General features: G+C 32.9%; 2 protein-coding genes across 3 annotated transcripts; both read left to right on the forward strand.

The window, feature by feature from the left end:
• The first annotated feature begins 237 nt into the window (after nt 1-237).
• Nucleotides 238-9,742, forward strand: LOC149476910 (uncharacterized). The gene is made up of 2 exons (XM_089711604.1): nt 238-291; nt 8,725-9,742. The coding sequence occupies exons 1-2, from the start codon at nt 238-240 to the stop codon at nt 9,724-9,726; spliced, it is 1,056 nt and encodes a 351-aa protein (XP_089567730.1). The 3' UTR covers nt 9,727-9,742.
• Nucleotides 9,743-14,299: 4,557 nt separating this feature from the next.
• On the forward strand, nt 14,300-16,621 carry LOC149476911 (uncharacterized). Of its 2 annotated transcripts, XM_089711249.1 has the most exons (4): nt 14,300-14,927; nt 15,228-15,332; nt 15,760-16,084; nt 16,495-16,621. In XM_089711249.1, the coding sequence occupies exons 1-3, from the start codon at nt 14,655-14,657 to the stop codon at nt 16,072-16,074; spliced, it is 693 nt and encodes a 230-aa protein (XP_089567375.1). In that variant the 5' UTR covers nt 14,300-14,654; the 3' UTR covers nt 16,075-16,084; nt 16,495-16,621. The 2 variants fall into 2 exon arrangements, with proteins under 2 accessions (XP_089567375.1, XP_089567374.1); XM_089711248.1 differs by lacking the exon at nt 16,495-16,621 and having other exon boundaries at nt 15,760-16,297.
• Nucleotides 16,622-16,678: the final 57 nt, after the last annotated feature.

Genomic DNA, 16,678 nt, shown 5'->3' on the forward strand with positions numbered 1-16,678 from the left:
ATTTTGAAAAAAGCGCGGGAACCTTCGAACGAAGCGGGTGTAATTTTAGTTATTGAGCTTAAAATTATTAATTTAATATATGATCAGTGGAGTTTGGTTTTGTATATATAGTTTATAATTGTAGAATTGTATATATTTAATAAATTTTGTATAGTAGTGTTCGTATAGGTAAGTTTTTTTTTTATATTTTATGTATAGTATGTAAAAACCAAAAATTCATAGGGTAAGATTCGGTAGATGAACGATCCGCCGGATCCTAATCCCCCAGGGCTGGGTACCCCCGGTCCTGAGGTAGCCAGTTATGTTACAATTTCAAATACATGTCTAGATAAAAATTTAGTTCTGGAGAGTACTCCAAAAAAAAGGCGTCTTAGAAGGAAAGAAAATAATGAATTAAATGAGCTAATGTTAACAGATAATACTTATGTTGATAATAGGCAAAATGAATCTAATATTCAACCTAAAATACTTGATACTAGTTCCATGCAAGATAGTCGATGTGAATATGTAGGTACAGATTCTTATCCTTACATTGTTCATGTTCAGCGAACTGAATCATCACCCGGGGATGGCTCCACATTGCACCCCATAACTTTCGGAAGGTTTTTAAAAAACAATAATATTAAGAATATTGTGTCTGGAAGTATAAAAAAAATAGGCAGAAACCGTTGCATAGTTGCATTTACTACAGCACAGGATGCAAATGATTTTATCAAAAATAAAAATTTAAGCTCATACAACCTTAAGGTTGATGTTCCGACCGTCCCTCCATACATTTTTGATTACCTCTAAACACTTAACACAGACACTATTTCTTTAAAACTAATCATTTTATCACTTCTCTATAATGAAATGTGTGCGCGTTCGACCTTTTTAATCAATAATTTACAATATTTACTTAGAAAAACAACAGTAAAATACCGGAAAAATTTGACACTTCTACAGTAGTGTGCGTGACTTTTGCCAAGCGAAACACGACATAAAGCACGACATCTAGCGCATAGACTATATACTTATTACAGATCTAGCGCGTCAATGTCTAAACGAAAGGCGATGTTTAGACATTGACGCGCTAGATGTCGTGCATTCGCGTTCGTTATCTTATGCATAATGAGCATAATTCTAATAAATCAAAGTTCTGTGTAAAAATTGAGTAATTTCATTTCCAATCGTTCAAAGAAAATAACAATAAAATAAAATAAAACTAATGACCTTAGAAACTATGTTTTTTTTTATTTATTACTCATTATTGTTCGTCCGTCGTAGGTCTGTAAACTGTATTGTACACTGAAGGTAAATGGTACTGTAGGTACTTTAGTTCGGCGTCGTCGCTCGTCGGCTTGATATAAAATTACATTCTTGATTTCATTGACACGCGCTATGATTTGCGCGCGGAATTTCTTGTGTTGTGAATTTATTTTTGTATGCTATGCATTTTAATTGATTCAAATTGCAATGTTTCTCTAGTATGCATTTGAGACTATATTGTAAATTGTAATAATTGATCGTGGGTATAGTAATTAATTATTCTAATAACGCAATTAGTAATATATGTATTTTCGGTGGGATTCAAAACAAAAAATTGGCCCGTGATTTTTATGAAATTTCACCACATTGCAAATCACATCAATCATAGTTCATACACATGTATGACGAAAGTGATTAGTATTGTGGCTAACATTGACTCATCAGTTCATCACTGAAACCAGTGATAAATCAGTACCTATATCATATTGTGTTTGAATATTTTTAAACAATGATATAAGTATACAATTATTATAAATCGGTAAACTATCAAAGTAATCACAAACTTGCAAACATTGGTAAAATGTCCAGTAGTTTATGAGCCTATTCATTACAATCAAACAAACAAACAAAGTTTTCCTCTTTATAATATTAGTGTAGACAAACACTATGAATACGATCACGAATGCAAATTCGGGGATTTTCTAATTATTGCTAAATAATAATTGAATTCGTTTTGAAATACTCTATAATTTTTAGTGTATAAATAGACATTTATAATGTGGTGCTCATTTTTTTTGTACTGCTAACGCTATTGTAGGTACCTATTTTCGTTGTTTTATTTCAAGTGAACACGGCCATACAATTTTGTCACGAGCCGCCTATGATTGTAGGTACTTTTGTTAGGCTCCTTCGTCGTCCGCGTCGGCTCGAAAGTTCTTGATTTCATTGTCACGCGCTATGATTTGCGCGCGGATTTTCTTGTGTTGTGAATTTATTTTTGTATTATTATTATTTTTTATTTTTTTTTTTATTTTATTGATTCAAATAAAATATTTCACTAGTATGCATTTGAGACTATATTGTATTATGTATAATTTATCGTAGGTATAGTTATTCTTATAACGCAGTTATATTTTCGGTGGGACAATTTGACCCGTGATTTTTCTGAAATATCACCACGTTGCAAATCACATCAATCATACACACGTATGACGAAAGTATAGTGGCTATAATTGACTCATCAGTTCATCACTGAAACCAGTGATAAATCAGTATATCATATTTTATTGTGTTTGAATATTTTTTAAACAACGATATATACAATATTATTATAAATCGGTAAACTACCAAAGTACTTCCGAATTTTCAGACAGACAAACAAGTAGTTTGAACACGCAGTTTTCTTATACTAGTAGCAAAAATCAAAACCATAATATTATGTTTACCTACTATATTTTACTAAAAGTCGAGTGCGTCGAAATCGTAAATAATAATATGTTTTTCACCTTCCTGGTTATTTTCCCATAGTAAATAGTGTTTTAGGTTTGTTGTTGTAGGTAGGAATAATAATAATTATTCTTACATGTTGGTTATGAAATGTATATTGAAATAATTTACTTTTACAAATCATTAGTGATATGAGTTTTGAGTGAAAATGCTTGGATCAGCATAATATTATATGGTACTACATGTTTTGATAAAAAAAACAATAGTGTAATAAAATAAAACTGCGTTTTATTGTAATCAATGTTGACAATTTTAAATTCCAAAATTATTGATCAATAAAATAGTTTACACCAACAAATATAACTTTTATTTTTATAACAATCGTTCATAATATAAACCGTAGCAGGTGGCGTTTTGAAGTTCTGTCTACTCATACAGAAAAATGGAAAACTTGTTTTTTTTTGTAAACAATTTATTACTCATGTTGTTTGGCAACTCGAAGCGTGGTCGTCCGTCGTAGGTACTTTTGTTCGGCGTCGCGTCGTCGTCCGCGTCGGCTTGATATAAAACATTCTTGATTTCATTGACACGCGCTATGATTTGCGCGCGGAATTTCTTGTGTTGTGAATTTATTTTTGTATGCTATGCATTTTAATTGAATCAAATTGCAATATTTCTCTAGTATGCATTTGAGACTATATTGTAATAATTGATCGTGGGTAGGTATAGTAATTAATTATTCTAATAACGCAATTATATTTTCGGTGGGATTCAAAACAAAAAATTGGCCCGTGATTTTTATGAAATTTCACCACATTGCAAATTTTATATTATACAATTACAATTACAATTATTATAAATCGGTAAACTATCAAAGTAATTACAAACTTGCAAAATATGCTTTTCCGAATTTTCAGACAGACACACAATTTTATTAGTTTGTTTTAGCAAAGTAGGTACCTATACCTATACGCTTACGTCGCGCGTCGCGTCGTCGAAAACGGTGCGCCCAGAAACAAACATACCTAATTCAGTTACAATCCTTTTTTTGTTCCGTAATTTATTGTATTTATTCTAATACGATTTTTTTTATTCGTCGGCCAGTTCTACTAGGTATAAAAAGATAAAATTGAAATATAATTATTGTAGCGACAGCCATATTATGTTACTATGTTTTCGTAAATATGTTTTTCACCTTCCTGGTTATTTTCACATAATCTTATTCTTATATATAAAAATGAATCGCAAAATGTGTTGGTAAGCGCATAACTCGAGAACGGCTGAACCGATTTCGATCATTCTTTTTTTATTATATTCCTTGAAGTACGAGGATGGTTTTTATGTAGAGAAAACGTAAATATTATGTACCACGTGCGAAGCCGGGGCGGACCGCTAGTATATATATATAAATGAATCGCAAAATGTGTTGGTAAGCGCATAACTCGAGAACGGCTGAACCGATTTCGATAATTCTTTTTTTATTATATTCCTTGAAGTACGAGGATGGTTCTTATGTAGAGAAAACGTAAACATGTACCACGGGCGAAGCCGGGGCGGACCGCTAGTCTAATATAAAAATGAATCGCAAAATGTGTTGGTAAGCGCATAACTCGAGAACGGCTGAACCGATTTCGATAATTCTTTTTTTATTATATCCCTTGAAGTACGAGGATGGTTCTTATAGCTAGAGAGCTAGTTAGTTTAGTTTTAGTGCAGTGGCAGTGTAAATGTTGTTGTTGAGGTTGTAAATTTAACACTTTAGTTAACTACCAAGATATAAAGAAATGAGGATAGGACACAATAACTATTGGTTGAGGTATTTATAAACTCATAATATACTTTTAAAAAAATCACGTTTTAATAAATTTCTAGAATTAAATTAGAACAGCTGATTCAAAATAGCCTAAAAAATCTTAATAATAATAATTACGCTTCACAGCAAGAAGAAATGTACCATATGTACCCGCACAAAGTCGATATTGTGTTGCCTACCGTTCGACTCAATGGCTAGGGTTGTAACTACCTTTAATAATTATTACCAAACTAATAAACCGAGTGATGCGAAATAACCATAATTCTTTTAGAGTTTGATAAAATGATCAGGCAGGTTTTTTCTTTAATCCTCTGAATTCTCGGTTACTAAATTGTATCGTTGAAATTATTCTTAATCGCGTAAATTTAATAAATAATCATATGGAAAACACTTTTCATTTGTTTTTTTACTTTCACGCCCAACTACTATACAATAATTACGTTGTTTCGGTATTTTGACGAGAAAACGCAGGAAACATCCGTTGTATCATTTTAGATAGATTGTATATTTTGTATCTGTAGAATTGAAATCAAAGCTATGTATATGTTGTCTCCATTCTTTTCTTATCGGATTGTTGATCCCAATGCGAATGCGTCACTTAAATTTTATAAAAGACAATTAAGAACATCAAAAATAAAGTGATACGTAAATATTTCACAGTGCAATATATTATGTAATTAATAATAATTATATATTTATGAAAAAATAATTACATCAGATTTAATAATAGCAATTGTTTTGAATGTACATAATATGAATAAATGATTACATCATAATAGTAATAATCACAATTGTTTTATTTCCCATTTGTTGCAACCCTAGCATATTTTCATGTAGCAGCAGAAGTACCTACACTGGCGGCGCGGCGGCATCGTGCGACATCAAAGGCATTGCCTTACTAGGTAAGTTTATAATGACTCATTTCTTTTATTATATAATTTACGTTTTACTTTTACAGAATCCGATTCAATGGATTATGAAGACGAGTCACACAACGCCATACGATAGTGATGATGAATGAACATTTCAATGAATGCATGCGTGTTTTTTTATGTTGTTTTGTAATTGTTAATTGTTTCTTAAATAAAGAAATAAACTAAATATTTAAATGATGATTTGTTATTTGCAACACAACTTTATATTTGAGATTCTTTACAAATGTATATTTAGTTTTGTATCATCAAATTTATAAATTTTATTCCATAGTTTTCAAAATTAAATGTAAATGACCATAAAAACATTAATAAAGTAAATCATTGATGTAAGGTCAGGGAACGTAATACATATATACATCTGACCATGTAGAAGCTAAGTCTTGTTGACTGCTGAAGTCTGTAAAGTTTTGTTGTCTGCTGAAGTCTGTACGCAATGAAAATGTCTGCCGTTTCGAAAATAAGTTTTTAAGACCCTAATAAATAAAATATATGAATGGCAGATCTGGTCAAATACTTTCAAAATTGTATTTTTTTCAGCACTTTCATAAGTGTCTGCCAGAATGTTATCCGCGTGATAATGGTCTGCCATTGTTATTTTCCGATAGTAATAATAATCTATTTTCAAATATCAAAATGGCAGACGTGGTCAAATGGTTTCAAAGTTCGCCAAAAATTTCCACCTGTCTTACCTAAGCGCGCGCCCCGTCCACCACTCTGGGCTTAGTGACTCCTCATCTCATGTGTAGTAGGTATAGGGGAATCAACACACAAAAATCCAGGTCTGGTCAAATACATACAGGTAGCTTTGCGCTAGCTCTCTATTACTTCTTATGGAGAGAAAACGTAAACATGTACCACGGGCGAAGCCGGGGCGGACCGCTAGTAAATAATAAAATAATAAATAGTGTATTAGATTTGTTATTGTATCTTGTATACCTACGAATAATTATTCTTACGTCTTGTTGGGAAATGTTCAAATACCTACCTATTGAAATAATTTACTGTTACAAATCATTAGTGTTATTAGTTTTGAGTGAATAGGCATGGATCAGAAATTCAGAATATAATATGCTACTAACTACTCAAATACATACATGTTTACACAACAAACACCACTGACCTCTATAAGTTATAGAGGTCAGTGACCGTCAGTGACAAACACTATGGATACCTACGCTCGCGAATGCAAATTCGGTGATTTACTAATTATTGATACCTAGTCATTGAATTCGTTTTGAAATAGCCTGTACTTTGTAATTTTTAGTGTTATAGACATTTATAAAATGTGGTGCTCATTTTTTTTTGTAATAAATTATCCTGCTACGCTATTGTATTTTCGTTGTTTTATTTCAAGTGAACACCCATACAATTTTGTCACGAGCCGCCTCTGGCCTCTGGGTGAAATCAACCAGTCAAATGATTTTTGTTCTAATTGTATTTTGGTAGGTAGTAGTTTGTTTAGAATTTACATTACCATTGTTTAATTTTTATTTTGTATTTGCAGTAAAATAAAAAGATGAAAAACTTCATTAGGTATATTGTACGACACCTCACTCTGAATCGCGCTAGCGAAATTTTTTCGTTACAGAGCACATATACAACTTTCGGACAATCTTCATTGAGGCCGGCCGGCAAATCGAGTATGTCGAAAAACTTCACTTATTCGATGGAGGTATTCTACCTTCCTTCCTCCACAGTTGTGGGACCCCGACGTGCATTGAACACGCAGCTTTCTGATACTATTAGCTAAAATCAAAACCACAGATATGTCTGTGATCAAAACCATAATAATATTTTTACCTATTATTTTACTAAAAGTCGAGTGCATCGAAAATCGAAATCGTAAATATGTTTTTCACCTTCCTGGTTTTTTTTCCATAGTAAATAGTGTTTTTGATTTGTTGTTGTATGAATAATTATTCTTACTTGTTGGTTATGAAATGTATATTGAAATAATTTACTTTTACAAATCATTAGTGATATTAGTTTTGAGTGAAAATGCTTGGATCAGCATAATATCATATTTGCTACTTCAAATACATGTTTTGATAAAAAAAAAACAATAGTGTAATGTAGGTAATAAAATAAAACTGCGTTTTATTGTAGGTAATCAATTTTGACATTATTTATTTCCCAAAATTACAATAAAATAGTTTACGCCAACAAATATAACTTTTATTTTTATAACAATCCTACTTCCTACTAATGCGAAAGTTTGTGAGGATGTGTATGTGTGTGTTTCACGCAAATACTACTGAACCGATTACAATGAAATTTAGCACACATATAGAACGTAACTTGGACACATTGAATAGGTTTTATCCCGGAAACCCCACGGGAACGGGAACTATACGGGTTTTTTTTTGAAAATGCGGGCGGAAAGCTAATCGTTCATAATAATATAAACCGTAGCAGGTGGCGTTTTGAAGTTTTGTCTACCCATAATGTGAAAAGTAAATCGTAATTTAAACATTATTTCAAAATAACATCGAACAATGCGTCGAACACATTCATTTGACATTTCAAATAGAAACTATGACATATGACGTTTGCAAGAGAGATAGATATAGGTATGTGTCAAAACAAAACTTTTACTTTTATTTCTATTTATTCGGTATAATTACAACTTAATAGTGATAAATATGATCATTATAAATACAAATAGGAATTAACAATATCACGAACACGACACAACTAGTATTTTACCGATTCCATACGTAGTCATACATGTTTCAAAAGAAAAACTTTTACTTTTACTATTATTTCAATTTATCCGGTTTAATTAAGACTTAATATTGATACATATGATCATTATAAATACAAATAGGAATTAACAATATTATAACGAATACGTGGCACAACTAAAATTTTACCGATACCACCCGTGGTCATTCTCCTTTGTGGGTCATTTGTAACAGGATGGCGGTTCTACAGCGAAAAAAGAAAAATGATGGTCAGAACGCTGATACCGGATACCTTAAGATACTGTAATATAAAATATTACTAGATTAGATAAAATATTATAGGTAGTATCTTCACCGTGTGTGACGCGCTTTACATTCACGCCATCTAGAGTTAAATCTTTATCATTTTTGTATACGTCTGTGTGTGTAAACGACCCTGTATGCAATGACAGATGTTATAATGCATTTTTTTACCAAATTGGGTGGATTTTAAGGCAATGATATGACATATTTCAATAAAATATAATATTCAGTAACCGCCATGACTATTCCTACGACCTTAATCTTTTCCAATTACGCAAAAACTCAAATAAACTAGAAATGTAGAATTCAGCGCCATCTAGCGGGACATTGGCTGGGAACAGATCGTAGGAATCACCTTAATGCAAAAATTCCATTGTTTAATATCACTAGAATTGGTATTGTTAAGGGAATACCAACTGAATGGTCACCTGAAGAAATAAAAGAAAATGTGTCCACCCCAGTAGGCTGCGGTAAAATTATTAAAGTCAGGAGAATAAATTACAAAGTAAATGTTAACAGTACTGTATCTTGGAAGCCAACACAATCAGTTGTTTTAACATTTGATGGCCAAGTTTTACCCGAACGTGTGTATGTGTGTTATAACTCCCTACCAGTTAACCTATATATTTTCCCTACCATCCAATGCTATCAATGCTGTCGGTATGGTCATACTAAAAATATATGCCGATCTAAACCCAGGTGTTACAAGTGTGGCCAAGACCATTCCGGTGACACTTGTACAGTAGAAGAAGATTGTGCATCATGTTTATTGTGTTCAGGGTTTCATTATGCAATCAACAAAATCTGTCCAGAGTTTAAACGCCAAAAAGACATTAAAATTAGCATGGCTCAAAAAAACATTTCATATGGTGAGGCAAGTAAACTTTACCCACAAATATCAAAGTCGTATGGGGATGTATTAATATCTTCACCGGCTTATTCATCCCCAAACAGATTAAATGTAAACACTACAAATTCTTCTTACAAAAAAACTTATTTTTTGAAACCAAAATCGCCTCCGAAGATGAACAAGGGTTTTGACAAAATAGCTCACAATACAATTATCAGGGAAGCTCAGATACCTACGCCTGAAAATGGATGTGGTTATCAAGTTGCCCCTAATGATACTGAAACTTCCCAGATAATGGACATAATTACTTCCCTTATCAACACATTATTAAAGAATAACACCTTAAAACCGTCCAACGTTGCCACTTTATATAAATTAATTGATAGTATAAATAGTAATCATGGATTCCAAAATAATACAGTGGAACTGCAGAAGCGTAATACCTAAAAAGTCAGACCTAATTCACATAATAAATAAGTATAATCCTTTTTTAATCGCTCTAAATGAGACTTGGCTAAAACCAAATCTCTTTTTTCGCATTCCAGGCTATGTTTGTATTCGAGATGACAGAGTTGATGGGTATGGTGGTGCTGCCATACTTATTAAAAAGTCAATTCAATTTAAACGTCTAATATTACCAGCGCACAATAATAAATATGTAAATAGTGTTGGCATTAGCTTAAAAAATAATATTTCAATCATTTCAATATATATATCGTATAATTCAGCATCAACGTTTAATTATTTACAAAATTTAATGAGATCAATTTCTACACCTTTATTGTTGCTTGGTGATTTCAATTCCCATCACCAATATTGGGGAAGTAGTATTACTACTAGTAGTGGTGAGCAACTTTTAGATATTATGGACATGCATAATTTATGTATACTTAACACAGGTGAACCAACGCGACGTACGCGAGCGAATGAAAATCTGAGTGCGGTAGATCTTTCTCTTTGTTCGCCAGGTTTAGCATCATCCATATCATGGCGTCCCTTGTCATCTTCATTCGGCAGTGATCACTTCCCGCTATTAATGTCAGTTCCCATAGGAAATACTAATAACACAACAAGAAAGCCACGGTTGAAGTACATATTGAACAATGCTTATTGGGATAAATTTAAAGAAAAGGTTGATCTACGTATTAAAGATCTACCTGAAAGTCAGGCAGGTAATGAAGAGATTTGTTCTGAATATTTAGCGAAAATATTGATTGAAGCTGCTGATGAAACTTTCCGGCATAAATCTGCTAAAAGTTTTAAAGTTCCTACCCCACCGTGGTGGGATAAAGAATGTAGTGATGCAGTTAAAGAAAGGAAGCGTATGGAAAGAATATATGAAAACGACATGTCTGATGTAAATTTTGAAAACCTCTCTCAAAATATTAACTTTACCCGATCACTTCTCAAAAAGAAAAAACAAGAAGGTTGGAAATCTTTTTGTTCGTCATTATCACCAGATACTTGTTCAAGTGAAGTGTGGAAAAACATCAGGCGTTTCCGATCTGCTTTCAGGGAACAAACATCCGTCATTTCTGAGGAATTAGCTCACAAATTTATGGATAATTTAGCTCCATCTACAGCGCCAGAGTACATTGGGAAAACATTACCTATTATCTCCCCTACAGACCACGATTATAGCTCTTTAATAGTATCTCCGTTTGTTTTAGAGGAACTTAAAGGAGTTCTTTCATGTGTTAAAGATTCCGCGCCGGGTATGGACGGGATTCCATATTCCTTTTTATCTCACCTGTCAGAAATTGGTCTAAAATATTATCTGGACCTCATAAATTTAATTATGAGTTCTGGGAACATTCCGCGATCCTGGAAACTACAAGAAATTATTCCTATTTTAAAGCCCAATAAATCTTCAAGTGACGTATCATCATATAGACCAGTGGCTTTATCATCTGTCCTTTGCAAAATTTCAGAGCATTTAATCAAAAATCGACTGGAGTGGTATTTAGAACACTATAATTTTTTATCAAATAGCCAATACGGATTTCGTAAGGCGAAAAGCGCCATTGATAACATCTCCATACTGACTTCTGATATTAATATTGCTTTTTCGGATAATCAACATGTTGTTGCTGCGTTTGTTGATATTCGCTCAGCATATGACAATGTGGTTATCACAATCCTACAGCAGAAACTTTTCAGACTTGGAATTCCTGACGCTTTGATTAATTTAATCATATGTTTATTAGAAGAGAGATATATTGTTTTGAATATTGATGAATCAGTCCATTTTCAGCGTACCATGAGTAAGGGTCTTCCTCAAGGGTCGGTCTTAAGTCCTCTATTATATAATATTTATACACATGATTTAGCTGATTCGTTTAATAATAGAATTAACACCCTTCAGTATGCTGATGATCTTGTATTATACACTATAGATTCTAGTTTAGATTCAGCTTGTATTTTTTTAAATAAAGGTCTCATCGAGCTTAAGGGCTGGCTAGATAAAAATGGATTAGATGTTTCTGTTGACAAAAGCGTCGCTCTGATTTTTACGAGATCGCGAATAGTTCCTAGGGTTGATATTAGTTTTGATGGGAAACGGATCCCACTCCAAAATCATACAAAATTTTTAGGCGTGGTCTTAGATAGCAAAATGTCTGGTACCTTTCACGTTGAGTACATATGCTCAAAATGTGAAAGTATACTTAATTTGTTGAGGTGTCTTTCCGGAGTTTGGTGGGGTGCCCACCCTTTTTGCATGAAATTGGTGTATAATGCTTTGATTCGCAGTATTCTAGATTATGGAACGTTTTTGTTAGAAAGCGGTAACGTAACGGCACTTAAGAAATTAGATCAAATCCAAGCTAAAGCGCTGCGCATTGTGTTAGGTGCAATGAAATCGAGCCCTATTAATGCCCTTCAGGTTGAATGTGGAGATCCCCCACTGAAGATCAGAAGGCAATATTTATCTGATAGATTTTTATTTCGTATAATACAATTCACCAACCATCCATTAATAAACAAGTTGAAAATTTTAAACGATCGGATACGTACATCTTCTTTCTGGAAAAATAAATCATTACCTTGTTTAATTATAAGTTACCGAAAACTCATTTCAATGTCATCTAGTATTTTTCAGTCCCCAGTTTTACCTCTGTATGCATATAATTTCAAGTGCCTTTTGATCAAACCAATTATACGGTACAATATAGGAATCAATAAGAATGATATGAATTCAAATGCAAACTTTAGGTTTAATGTCGATAGGGAGTGGCGCAATTGGCATCATATTTTTACGGATGCATCTAAAACCTCGACTGATAGTTGTGTTGGAGTTGGTATATTACACGTTCAATTTAAGATTACACAAAAGATCAAGTTACCGCCGGAGTCTTCAGTCTTCACTGGGGAATGCTTTGGCCTACTAAAAGCAATAGAATATATAATATTAATGAAGCTACATAAATCTGTAATTTTTACTGATTCAATGAGTTCTCTGCAATGCTTAGATAAATATCCTTTCTATAATAAACCGTTTTACCCTGTTATTTTTGAAATCAGAAATAAGTTAGCTGAATGCATTAACCTGGGATACTCGGTGACTTTTGCCTGGATCCCAAGTCATTGTGGAATCCAAGGAAACGATAGGGCTGACAGTTTGGCAAAGGATGCGGTGCAATGTGGAGATATGTATCCATACATTAATTACCCTCATGATCTTATGACATTACCGAAGCGATATCTCTTTGAAGCGTGGAATACGGTCTGGGCAGATACTGGGCAGTGTAAGGGAAGGAATTATTATAAAATTCAACCGACAATACCAATAAAGCCTTGGTTTGTTGGTGTTGAAGCAAATAAATTAGTTGTATCTACAATAAGTCGCATGAGAATTGGACATATGTGTATTCCTAGCCATCTAGCCAGAATTGGCGTATTAAATACTGAAGTTTGCGAGTGTGGAGAGAGTGAGGGAAATATAGACCATATATTTTTCTCTTGCTCTTTATACGACCATTCTTCCTTTTATAATTCATTAATTTCCTCAAATGTTCCTCTTCCTACTCGTATGTCATATCTTTTAATGTATCCTAAAAAATATTTTATTAATATATCTATTTTTATATTTAAGAATAACGTCAAATTGTAAGGTTTATTATTTTCCATTTAATCTATTTAGTTTATGTAAAAAATATGTAATAATATAATGTAATTTGTATTGATTTTTCCTAACTCTTCTGATCACCTTGCCTTTATCGTCCTATCGTGGTCCTATCCTATTTTCCCGTGTATGGATTCCCTACCTTTTACTTGACACTGGCAAATAGTCATATCTTCTTGCCATTATAAAATAAAAAAAGAATCAAAAAATTTAACGCTTCTGAAATCCGAATAGAGCCCTGTGCGTACGTAGACCACACGCGTAGACAGATCACAGAGAAACTCTCTGTTTACGCCTTATGCCGGGTCCAGACTGGTGAAACGTAACATGCAATGTAACACGTAAAACGTAACATGCGCTGCAAGCGTGGACGCATAGCGCGCTCTTAACGCGCATTCACTACGAACCTCCCGTATTCGTGTTCCTTGCCCCTTTGTGTTCGTCGAAAAACCGACAAATCACGGATCGCTCCGCGCGCGGCTTGTAATGCTCGTAGCATGCGCGTGTAATGCACAATTCGCGCGCGCAAGACGTCCAAACTATGAGAAATTGTTACAAAGTGTGTTACCTTTCATGATACATTGCAGCAATGTGGACGGTGAATTCTCTCATTGCATGTTACATTTCATGTTACGTTTCACCAGTCTGGACCCGGCATTACGGCCCTGTGCTGTGCCTGTGGCTGTGCCTGTGCTGAGGCCGCTGAAGCTGCTTAAGCTGAGGCACAACCCGCAGGAAATAGTACTGAAAATGGAAAAGTAAATTTAATATATCCGTGCGAAATTAATAATAATGCCCTACTTTAAAAAAAGGTATTTTAATAAAGCAAAAATAAAGTCTTTGTAAACTTGCGTATTTTCAGATAATCTACGGTATTGTTTATCTGTTTGAATTTTGACATGTACATCTCAATTCTCACATCTGTTTATTGTTTACATTTTATTCACGAGTTTAATTTTTATTAAACAATGAAATAAAATAACAAAGTCTTTAATTATAGTAATATACATATTACTTACATTGTATAGAGTGTATGTAAACCTGATCGACGATCTATTTTTAAAAACGACTGAATTGGTTGAATAAATCTTGAAATTGATGTCGAAGAGCAATATTAGTTCAATCATCGAGTAATCATTTAAAAATGTCGTAAAGATATTACAGAAAGGAAATAAGAATAATTTATAATGCAATAAAATTAACTATAAAATATTTGACCCGAAATTTACAAGACGTTATACCTACCTACAATATGTTGTCGGATTTCGCGAAAGAAAAAGTATTTTGGACTAGAAAGATGAATTTAAATTTAGTGAAATTTATTCAAAGTAGGCCAAATATATGGAATCCAAAACATCCTAAGTACACCTCAAGTGAATCAAAAGATCAGACTTATGCAGAATTTGCTGCCAAGTATGGAGATGAATTTTCTGGTCAAGCAGTAAAAGAACGATGGACTAACATAAGATCCACTTTTGCTAATTATTTAAGAAAAGTTAAAGCCAGTACAGTCTCACATAGCGAAGTAAGTTGCATGATATTTGTTATTTTCCATGAATAAAGTACATAGAATATTATCATATTGTATTCAAATAAACAACCATTACAAATTATGTCAGATGAAATAGAGTATATTTTACGTATATAGATTAAAATTTGTGTATAAATATTAAATACATATTTGAAATCATTCAAATAAAGTGAAGAATATAATCCGTCAGTCCTCGGATCACAGACACAATAGAAAATCTATTGTGTCTCGGCCCGATCGGGCCGCTCGGTGGTCAATGGGATAATGCATATTTAAATTCCTTTCTTGTTTTAGCCATATAAAGTAAATTGGCATCTGTGGGAACCGTGCCAATTTTTAGTTAAAGTAAATAGAAGCTACAGAAATGAGGCATTTCTTGATGAAGAAAAATTAACAAAAGTATGTATTAAACTTGTTTAAATCCATTAATTTCAAGTTTTGTAACTTTTCAATGTAGCAATTTAAATATGAGACTGTATTTTTATAATTTATTTCTTCAAATTTGAACTAAATTTTGTTATAAAGTATTAAATATATAGCATACTAGATTTCCGCCCATAGCTGCACCCGCATTTTCAAAGAACAAACTGCATGCTTCCCGTTTCTGCGATAAAAAGTAGCCTGTTTTATTTTGGGTCTCCTCCTACATACCAAATTTTATTGTCATCCGTTCATTAGTATTTGAGTAGTAACAAACATCCATCCATCCTCACAAACTTTCGCTTTTATCATATTATTACCATTTAAAAATGTGTCTGCTTATATTATAGGTGAAAACATAAATCTGATGAAGCCAGGCAATTTATTCAATATAATTTTGTTCTAGAATACATCAGACACTGAAGAGCAAAACCAAGATTGGGCCAGTGACCATTCAGGGGATAGTTTCACAAATACTTCCAAACTTACTTGTACGGGAATAGCAGAAAATCTCTTATCAGTATTTAAAGGTGTTCAAAATGATGCTTTTGGCTTAGAGAACAGTAAAAACAGTAGAATAGGCAAGGCAGTGGTGGAAAAATTAAGTCAAATGGACTCTTTAGAAGCGGCTAAGGTATCAATGAAAATTTTAGAAATACTTTGGATGTACGATGAGAATAATCCGATAAATCCGAATAATTTAAAGCCGGAACTGTTTTAAGTTAGTTAATGTAAGTAGTATCTATAATCTATCCAAATGTATATTGTTTTTATTGAATGATGAGTATATTATCTTCAATATGAAGTAGAGTTTTAATATCAAACAACTTCTCTGTTGCGATAAATATTGATGTGGTAATTGTATGGTTGTGGTATGTTTTATGTGATGCTTTGAGACAGTAGGGGATGGGCGCATTACATAAACAGGGTGACATTTGTATTTATACTGTACATAATGTACAGTAATAATAATTCAACTTAAAGGAAGCATTCCATTTTTATTTAAATAAAGAAAACTGCATTCACGGATATCCAAAAATGTACTTGCCACACCAGGAATTTGAACTGACTTCAATCTGTTAAAAATATACATACCTGCACTTTTATTTCATTGATTGGGGTTGGAAATGAATAAATAAAGGTAGATCAAATCTGTCTAACATACTTGATAAATCAAATGAGGAGGAATCATGAAAATATATCATACAAGCTATAAACTATTGTTAATGAATACGAAAATAAAACAAAAGAAAGACGCAAGAATTCATGTTATTTACAGCGCGTACAAAAACAACAGCATGGTGAACTCGACGCAGCGCTATTAA

Source organism: Colias philodice, chromosome 26 (genome assembly GCF_061535455.1).
Source record: "Colias philodice isolate Cphi_HAF_F1 chromosome 26, ilColPhil1 Martin Lab GWU primary, whole genome shotgun sequence".
NCBI lineage: Eukaryota > Metazoa > Arthropoda > Insecta > Lepidoptera > Pieridae > Colias > Colias philodice.